Here is a 10,536-nt window from a genome sequence, read left to right on the forward strand (position 1 = left end):
GCGCTTATTTTCCTTCTGCCGTAATTGCGGTCTTGTGTGTGTGCGGACTGTCACTCCTGTTGACACGGATAACGTCAGCTAACTAGTGCCCACTGCCCACCAGCCGCGCCCCGACACATGGGGTCACGCCGGCCAATCACAAAGCTTTGATGCGTTCAAGTGCATTATTCTGGCACAGGAAGATTAAGTTATAGGACATTAACGATAAAACAGAATATTGTTGTTCTATTTTTAGACACATCTCGCGATCGACTGGGAATCTCCCCGCGATCGACCGGTCGATCGCGATCGACTGGTTGGGCACCCCTGCTGTAGAGACTCATCATCCAATCTCTGTTCTTTTAGAATGGAACACATCATCTTTTTTTACAGGTCTGATGAGTGTAAGAAATTAAAACAATGTTTAATGATGTAATGTAGTTTAAACATACAGTAATCTTATAACTGTTTTATTGTGAAAACATTTCCGGTTAGCATTCGCCTGTGGTTAAAGTTTATTTGGAAAAGCTATACCGGAAGAGATCTCTGAAATATCACCAGTAAGCTTGACTTCCGGTTTTGTGTTAACAAACGATTGCAGCCGTTAAAATGCATTTAATAAAAAGTCATGAGAGTATGAGGAGAAAAGGTATGTGGAGTTATACAATGAAGACATAACGTCTAAATCCTCTGTTATGTGCAATATCGGACATTGGTGAAAGGAGGGCGGAAGATTACGTCACAGCCCCCAGAGAGGAGAAGCGAAGGGGGATGCAAGCGGGGAGGACGAACGTGTCTCAAGTCTCTCCCACGGCCCAGGCAGCAATAGGGAGCTGCAGCCTCTCTCTCCCAACCTCCTTCTGCTTGTTTCATTACCGCGCCATTTAATTAAAGTACCCATTTGAACCTTATGCCAGAGACTCCATTGGTCTCTTTATTCTAAGCTTCTCTCCTGGGACGCGAGAACAACGGATACTTCTAATATGAGCCTCTCCCAAACTCCACCATGGTGGGCTCCATATGGCGGATTAAAAGTCCATTTTACTCCGTCCCTGAGTAATGCATTTGGAATACTTTCTTAATTCAGGTATTTAAGAGCTGCTCTTAGCTCTTTCTGTGCTCCCACAAAGTTTGTGCCGTTTTCTGTCCTGATGCTTGTCACTGGCCCTCTGCGACATATGAATCTGCGCAAAGCATTGATGCAGGAGTCAGTGTCCAATGAGCTTGAAACAGGGCAACCCAGTCTCACGGCATTTCGTGTTCACCAACACGATTTGACCCTTTTTTTCGTGTTGCACAGCACGATTTTAAAAGCAATGTATTTCTACTGCCTGCAGCATGTCTTTTTCTCCGGTCGGGTCGAGGAAGACCGGAAGCTGTGTGGTTCATAAAAACATGTTCTTACTCAATATCAAGCCACAGTTATTACTTTTATTTGAAATCGTATAATTTCGGACTTTTGTTGCAGTCTGTGAGGAAAATAAATGGGGCTCAGAGCCTCAGGATACTGAAATCTGTATTTTTTAAATCTTTTTTTCCTTCTAATTTGTTATTCTTTTCAAAATAACACACTGTTATTTACTCACCAATAACACACAATTATCCTTGCTTTTATTTATTGGTTTAATTCCATAATCTTGGGCTTTTTTGGCGTCCGTCAGGAACTGAATTTCAAAATAAAAATAACCGGAAACAGCGAGCGATTACCCAAGATCCTCAGCTATGGTTTTAAGCTCGTTTATTGGATGTTTTAGCCGCAATGCATGCTGGGATTTGGTGTTTATATGATTTGATATCCGGAAAACATTTTAAAAGAATAAAATAATACTTAATTCCGAGCGCTCTTGCTTTTCTCTTTGAAAGTCATCACATAACGGCATTGTAATACACGGTTCGGCTGCATTGTATATTACAGATCTGCCGTAGTTCTTTATTTATAGAGCCCTGATGAGAAGATCTTTGGAAAAACTGAGAAAATGCCGCCGAAACTGAATAATTGACGTGGATCAAAAATATATTCAACAATTAAACAACATCTTCAATTTCTCTTCACACAATACGTCTCCTTGCAGTATCAACACTAATTCGGCTGACTTTTACATTTGATCTAATTCACAGATAGGTTATATTTACACCATAACGGTGCACAGCTGATATAAAAGGACTGTAGTTTTTAAAGATATTACTGATTTTCTTTGAATGTAAGAATGTAAATACTGAGTCTGAAATAGTATAGCAATATGCTGTAAAATTATGTGAAAGCATGCATAAAACTACACATCTTCAGATGTTGTACGAAAACATAAGTGTCCTACACTAATACAAAGTTATTATGGCTTGTGTGCAGCTCCTAGTGGTTAAAGCACGTTATTGAATTATTGTGTTTTATTTGATTAAAAAAATATTAAGAGTACATACTTTCATAGGGAGAAAGTATAAATATAGAATAGAAAAAATCAAGACGATACTATAAGTGATCTCTACAATAAAACAGTTTAGTGCAGAATGTACAAAGATATTAATAGGAGGAGGTGCAAAACAGAAAAACGAATTAACCTTTATTTAAACATTAAATAACAGATTAAGGTCTTCTTTTAAATAAGAAAAAAACTTTGGGGGTATCTATCTACAGATAAATATTAAGCCTGACAAAGTACTTAACGTCTAATATATTGCTTTCCTGCAATGTTAACTATGTTGAAGCACTTATTTTAACTGATATTATACATATGAATTATACTCTTATGTATGTAGATATAATAAGAAATGTGCAGAATATGACAGTTTAATGGTGGAGGTACACACATATTGATAGATGTCTTGTAATGCACTGTTGAGGAACCTGTGACCCAAGTGTTTCATTCATTGCATAACTACACCGTAGTTGTGATGATATGTCAATAAACCTTTGAACATCTTGAAAGGGATGTGCAAAATAGCCATAGTATACAGTCTTTAATTAACTATTAGTAGAGAATAACGAGTAATGAAAATACTTTATTACTCGTTTCCATTCATGTCAATTGCAGATACATGTTTAGTCTTCTCAAGCACCAACTATCAAATATCTCTCCTGATTGTTGGCACTTGACAATCACCTTACCTGAATTTTACTCAGGTGTAACTAAATTCTGATTTAAGGGTTGTTTATATTTCACATAATTAATCAGAATCTGCAAAGTAATTCAAATAAATGCAGTGGAGTAAAAATACCAGGTTAACCTCTGAATTGTAGTGGAGTAGAATTACAAAGTAAGCTGTCATGTGGGTATTAATGCTGCGCATTATGGACACAAGCGATTTTCACCCATTTATTAATTATATGTTTTACATTTGATAACACCAATGTGTTTAATACTGGCAACTTCTAATTGTGGGAAAAACGAAAACGTTCAGTAGAGACGTCCCATAGAACATTTTGCGAAACACAATAGCCAGCATGTGTAGTTCTGAGGGGGCGTTCGATTCCAGTTTTGGATAGGCTGGCGTGGTTTCGTTCCATTTCCCACAGCTGTTTGACGCTCTGCGTAACCTTACGGGGACTGTAGTCCTAAACGATAGCTGGGGATTATGGGTAGTGTAGTGTCTTCGGCCATCCTAAACTCAGAAATGTTGACAATCGCAATGATGCTCGAAATGTCCCTTATAGGTCTACGTCTGTTTCCGGTTATTTTTATTTTGAAATTCAGTTCCTGACGGACGCCAAAAAAGCCCGAGATTATGGAATTAAACCAATAAATAAAAGCAAGGATAATTGTGTGTTATTGGTGAGTAAATAACAGTGTGTTACTTTGAAAAGAATAACGAATTAGAAGGAAACAAATATTTAAAAATACAGATTTCCGTATCCTGAGGCTCTGAGCCCCATTTATTTCCCTCACAGACGGCAACAAAAGTCCGAAATTATACGATTTAAAATAAAAGCAATAATTGTGGCTTGATATTGAGTAAGAACATGTTTTTATGAACCACACAGCTTCCGGTCTCCCACGACCCGACCGGAGAAAAAGACGTGCTGCAGGCAGTAGAAATACATTGCTTTTAAAATCGTGCTGTGCAACACGAATAAAATGGGCAAATCGTGTTGGTGAACACGAATCAATAGATTAAAAATCGTGTTGGTGAACACGAAATGCCGTGAGACTGGGTTGTCCAGGGGTCCAAAGAAGTCAATACCAACATGAGTAAAGGGTGGTAGATCTGGAGACACCCGATCCTCTGGGAGGTCAGCCATTTTCTGCTCTCCAACTGAGGCTAGTATTTTTCGGCAGAAAACACAGGTTTTGATTCTTTTTCTGGCTGCTAGTTAGAACGAGGCAACCAGAATATTTGATTTAGTCTTGAGAGCATGTGGCTTCTCCCTGAGTGTCCAATCTGCTGATGGATGTGGCCCAGGATCAGTTTGGATATAGTAGAGTCTTTAGGCAGGATAATGGGTTCTTCAGATCCATTGGCATTGCCGATTTGCTTATTCGTCCTCCCACTCTTAACATGCCTTCCACTAAGATTGGGTCCAGCTTCCTGATCTGCTTGCTCTTACTTGCCTTCCTTTCTCCAAAAGTGCAAGTTCCTGAGTGAAGTGACATCTTTGCTCAGAGTGAATTATTGCTTCTCTAATGTCCTCCACAGACAGATGTTGTGATCCAAATGTCAATTTTTGCTTGTTCATTTTGTCCTTTAAGGATTTTGAAAGAGTCCAATCTGGGGCAAGGTCAGCTTTTGCAGATTTCTTTCTTTGATTTAGCAGAAGAAGAATTCCTCTTAATTTAAGTATCCAAGCAACCCCTCTCTGCAGTCTGCTCCATGATGAGTAATACTCAAACAGTTTGCTGGTTGGGTTGGTTTCGTGGACACTCAAACTGTTAAGTCCTTTCTAACATCTGGGCCCAGGTTCTTGGGTGTTTTTGGCCAATATTCTTTTTTCAGATACTTAGGTCCTGTTAACCACCTTGATGTCTTTAGAAAGTCTTCTACATGCAGCCCACGGGATGCGTCGCCGGCAGGGTTGTCCATGGAGCTCACATGCCTCCACTGCTTCTCCTGAGACAGGTCCTTGATCACTGAAACTCTGTTTGCCACAAATGTGTGATATCGTTTAGTCTGGTTCATTTAATTTAATTTCAAACCTTTATTTAGACAGATAAATCCCATTGAGATCATTGATCTCTTTTTCAAGGGAGACCTGCTCAAGTAGTTCCACATGAAACATAAAAACATAAATAGAACAACAAAAGGACATCATACAGCATCATTTACATAATTATCCACATAAACAGGTACCTATAGCTTCCGATTGAGTAGCATCCACCCGAGCTTTAAAAACATTTAGTGGCACCAGATTGTTCAGTTTCCATTTAATTTGCAGACTATTCCAAGACAGAGGAGCTGCGCATCTAAAAGCTGTCTTCCCTAAGACAGTCCTAGCAGTTGGCACATTTAATAAAACCACAGCATTCGATCTCAGGCAGTAGCCACTTACAATTTTCCGTGAGATTAGGGAGCAGATATAAGATGGAAGTTTCCCTAACATGGCTTTGTATATAAAAATGTACCAGTGACTGAGCCTCCGTACAGTTAGTGAAAGCAAACCAGCCCTAATGGTTGCTGATGTATCCGAGGACAGAGGTGCTATATGTCCAGAAAGTTGAACCGTTGAGGTCCACTTTAAGCTCCCTTTTCAACATCCTGTCCACCTTTACTGCAAGTGTTGCTGCAGTAAGCTCCAATCTGGGAATAGTGATCTGTTTGAGTGGAGTCACTTTGGATTTTCCCAAAATAAATGAAACATGGACCCTTCCCATACTGTTTGTAAAGCGAAGATAGCTGATTGTGCCGTAACCTTTTTCGCTTGCGTCACAGAAGTGATGAAGCTCTGCAGTCCTGATTGGTCCAAAATTCTCATGTTTCATACACCTGTACACTTGAAATCTGCTAAGCTGTTCCAACTCTGTGATCCATTTCTGCCATTGTTTTGAGTATTCTTCTGGGATGATTTCATCCCATCCACACTTTATCCTGCATAGCTCTTGGAGGATCTGCCTGGCTTTAAGGATAAATGGGGAGAGGAGTCCTAACGGGTCGTAGATGGAACTGACTGTAAGAGGATCCCTCTCCTGGTAAGAGCTCCGTTTTTGATATTGACTTTGAATATGAAGGAGTCTTTCTCTGTATCCCATTTGATTCCAAGTGCTCTTTCAATTGGCAGGTTTTCCCTGTCAAAGTCCAGATTCTTGAATAGCTTTGCTCTGTGATGCTCAGGTATACTTGCAAGCACTTCACGGTTGTTACAGACCCATTTGGTCAATGAGAAACCTCTTTCGGCGCATGCGTCTCTGAGGTCTCTGATAAGCTTAATAGCTTGTTCAACTGTGGCCACTGATTTGATCATCAACGTAAAAGTTGGAATTGATTGTTTCAGTTACCTCTTTGTCGTACTTGGAGCTGTTGTCTTCTGCCACTTGTCTGAGAGCATAGTTAGCAATTCTAGGTGAGGACACAGCACCAAAGAGGTGGACCTTCATTCTATATGCCTCCAATGAATTTTCAGTGTCTCCATCTGGCCACCACAGAAACCTAAGGAAGTCTTTGTGCTCTCTCTGGAATTGCACTTGATAGAACATTGCCTCGATGTCCCCCATGAAAGCATTTTGTTCTTGGCGGAATCTAAGCAGAGCTCCAATGAGAGTGTTCGCCAGGTCTGGACCTTGGAGAAGTTCCTTAGAAAAATTCCTTGTTAAGACATGTGCCTTTGTATGATGCAGTGCAGTCAAACACAACTCTAAGTTTGCGCTTTTGTTGATGGTAAACACCGTGGTGAGGTGTGTACCATATCTGTCCATCGTTCCTGTTAAGCTGTTCTTGTGGCAGGTTCTTAAACCTCTTGAGGAGATTTAGAGTACGTTGTTTTACTATTTCGTAGTTGTCAGGCATAACTATGTCCTTTTTTCGAAAAGGCAAGGGTAGGTGATAGTGTCCATCCTTGAGTTCTACTGAGCTTGATGCTATCTCCATGAACCTTTTGTCTTCACCTGACATTTCCTTCTTCTCTTCATAATCTTTTTCTGAGAAGTCCTGATTCTATTGTGTGATGAGGAGATCATTCAGGTTGGCTACTGATATTCTGTTGACCATTGTCATCACGGGTCCGGATTCCACAGCAGTACAAGCGTTGAGTGGTCCATTTACAACCCATCCAAACACTGTCCTGACTGCATATGTTCCATTTCCTTTACTTCTTATTATGTCTCTGTTGTGTCTCGTCAGATTTGTTAGTATTATTTCTCTCTTTAGTTTATATTGTCAAGTCCGCGTCTGCTAACCCTTTTTTGTTGTCTGTCATTTCCTGTTTTACTTTGTTAAATCTCTTCTCTCATTTCAGGTAGTTCGACTCCTACCCTGTCAGTATGTTAACTGACCTGATTACCTGCCCCGCCCTTATTGTTTGCACCTGTAGAGTCCCTTGTGTCTGTGTTTTCTCTGTGCCAAGTGCCAGATCGTTTCGACCCTTGTGGTACTTGTCAGCCAGTTGTGTTCTGTGCTACAGTAAATCTAAGTTACGTTTTTTGTGAAGTCATTTGGAGAGTTTGTGTTACCTTGTATATCACCACAAGTAAATACTTTTTTTGAATCATCTTTTGTCTGGAGTCATGCATTTGGGCAGACCCGGCGCCAGAACAAATCTAAAGGGAGGGCATAATGATTTTCATGGGAGGGCACACAAAACCGTCATGTGCTGCGGGCACAATATATATCAAACAGCAAGGCCACCTCATTGCGTAAAGACGCACACTTATCGCAAATACATACACAAATAAAGGGCAAGATAGAAACCACTTTTGAAACATTGTGTGCGTGGCAGCACAAACACTGGTAAATCACGAGCAAGGCACACTGGTTAAGGATGGCAGCTTCCTCATCGTTGCACTCGGAAAGAAAGAGACGGAGACGATTAACTGTTCAGCCCGCCTTGGGCATGGTTTATTTTCCTATGCACTGCAGGTGCATCCTTTTCGCTCAGCCGAGCTATTTACCAAAATGACTCACTTTATCCCCATGCCTAAATTGCCCTATGCTAAAGAGACAGCAGAAGCGCTCTTATCTCATATTTTCAGGCCATGGGCCGGAGTTCGTTTCCAAGTTTTGGAAGGAATTCTGCAGCCTGATAGGAGCCACTCCCAGCCTCACATCTGGTTACCACCCACAGGCTAATGGTCAATCAGAGAGGATCAACCAGGAACTGGAGACGTGTTTAAGGTGTCTGGTGTCCCAGAATCGTGGAGCAAGCAGCTGATATGGGTGGAGTATGCCCACAACATCCAACCTACATCTGTCACGGGTCTCTCCCCTTTTAAGGCGAGACACGGCAGGCAAAAACATCGTTTTTCAAGTACTGGTCAATTTTGAGATTTTGTGCTATTTTGATTCTATAACATGTTTTCTTTTAGGCTTTTGGAAGGAAAACGTACAAAATACACATTTAAGTGTTATTTTACTATAGTTTGTCTATTTGCGTCTGTAGATTTCTCCTAAATTCACCAAAAGTTAGCATTCTAACGTAACATAAAGTACCGCGACAGCTGTGTGCACCATGTCAACAGAGATATCGTTGGAAAGCTGTGTCTCTCCTGCACAATCTCATCAGATCCAAATATGGTCATTTCCTTAAACCAAGAAACGAAATCTCATTGGCTGGTGTCAATTTCTGACAACGTGATTTGTTCAGATGCGTCACGTGGTGTGCTAAAACACTTCCTGGTTAGCTTTCCGCTATAAATGTAAATCTCAAAATGGCAAAAGAACGGCGAAAAAAACGTTCACAGAGAAGACGACAACAATTGTCACTTGCACGAAGCAAGGTTATACAAAAAACAAATGACCCCGAACATGAAATACCTTCACGGAGTGCGTCAATGCGCAAGCTATCATCCAAAGAACAGGAGGGTTTAGCTAGCGCCTCACTGCAATCTTTAAAGGTCGTTTTCTCAAAATGAGTTTTTTCTCCTACTCTGAGTTCGAAATGTCAACTTCAGTAGCACGTACATACACCAAACCTTCCAGTTATATTCCTATCAATATTGTGAAGGCTTTTACAGAAGGGTTTGTTCATATATCATTCATAGCCTGAATTATACAACATTGTATACCTAAAAACATGGCGAAAATTGATATTTTAGGGCTGTTGACAGTATTTTCTGATTTATGGAGTGATAAAAAGAGATATCCAATATCTCTTCTGTAAAAGCCTTAGATACTAATATGACTACAAAATGAAACAATAATTTTGAACCTGGCTTTATCCAAAGTTCAGATTTCGATTCCTGAAATGTGTTAAAATATGTGCATATTTAATGAGATAATGGATAATTTGCATATTTAAACATGCTATTTCAAAAAACTTGTAATACAAAAAACAATTGCCTTATTGTAAGTAATTAACTGGAGACATTTCTAGCTGATACCTTTAAGTTAAAAAATTACCCTATTCACCTGGGGTGTCTCGCCTTAACTGTGCCTATGGTTACCAACCTCCTCTTTTTTCAGAAGTAGAGAAGGAAGTGACTGTACCATCAGCACATGCCCTGGTGAGGCGGTGTCGCGGAGTCTGGGCAGGAGCTCGCCAGGTTCTCCTGAGGAGTGCTGCTCGCATGAAGAAGGCAGCAGATCGACATCGTCGTCCGGCATCTGCCTACAGACCCGGGCAGAAGGTTTGGCTGTCTACAAGAGATCTACCCCTATGTGTGGCCTCCAGGAAGCTGGCTCCGAGGTTTGTGGGTCCGTTTCCCATAACTAAAGTTATTAACCCGGTGGCTGTTCGCCTGCCCATGTCCCTGAGAGTTCATCCTACCTTTCATGTTGCCAAAATCAAACCGGTTCGTGAGAGTCGTTTGGTTCCTCCATCCAAGCCCCCTCCTCCCCCCCGGATATTAGACGGCGGTCTGATCTACAACGTCAAGAAACTGCTAGCAGTCAGGAAGAGAGGACGTGGCCGACAGTTCCTTGTAGACTGGAAAGGATACGGTCCAGAACATCGGTCGTGGGTACCAGCAAGCTTCGTTGTGGATCAGAGGCTGACAAATGACTTTTTCAGGCTAAATCCACAGGACTCTGGGCCGTCCGGAGTCGGCCGTAGAGGGGGGGGTACTGTTGTGTCTCGTCAGATTTGCTAGTATTATTTCTCTGTTTAGTTTATATTGTCAAGTCCGCTTCTGCTAACCCTTTTTTGTTGTCTGTCATTTCCTGTTTTTACTTTGTTAAAAAGTGTTTTGTTAGTTTTTAGTCGGCTTCTTTTAACGTGACGCACAACACAAGCGCAAAAACGTATCTCGGAATTCTTTCTCACTAAAAACGCTAAATCTGCTAAAATGATTGAACTAACTACTATCTAAGGTTTCCTTTTGCCACTATAGAGCGGGGTTGACGACACGCAATCCAAAGAAATAAGCAGCCGAAGGTTTTCAGTCAAAAAAATGTAATTTATTAAAAACATTTTTTTGACTTAAATAGTCTCAAAATAACAAATCTAAATCAATATTTCGGCGATATACTTTCTTATAATAA

The 10,536-nt window shown here is 40.7% G+C and overlaps 1 protein-coding gene across 1 annotated transcript; it reads left to right on the forward strand.

Annotated features, from left to right (window-relative positions):
* The first annotated feature begins 615 nt into the window (after positions 1-615).
* LOC117554186 lies at positions 616-10,182 on the forward strand. Its single transcript, XM_034228479.1, has 2 exons — positions 616-628; positions 9,520-10,182. The coding sequence occupies exons 1-2, from the start codon at positions 616-618 to the stop codon at positions 10,143-10,145; spliced, it is 639 nt and encodes a 212-aa protein (XP_034084370.1). The 3' UTR covers positions 10,146-10,182.
* The last annotated feature ends 354 nt before the right edge of the window (positions 10,183-10,536 follow it).

This window comes from Gymnodraco acuticeps, unplaced genomic scaffold (assembly GCF_902827175.1).
Source record: "Gymnodraco acuticeps unplaced genomic scaffold, fGymAcu1.1, whole genome shotgun sequence".
NCBI classification, from domain to species: Eukaryota; Metazoa; Chordata; class Actinopteri; order Perciformes; family Bathydraconidae; genus Gymnodraco; species Gymnodraco acuticeps.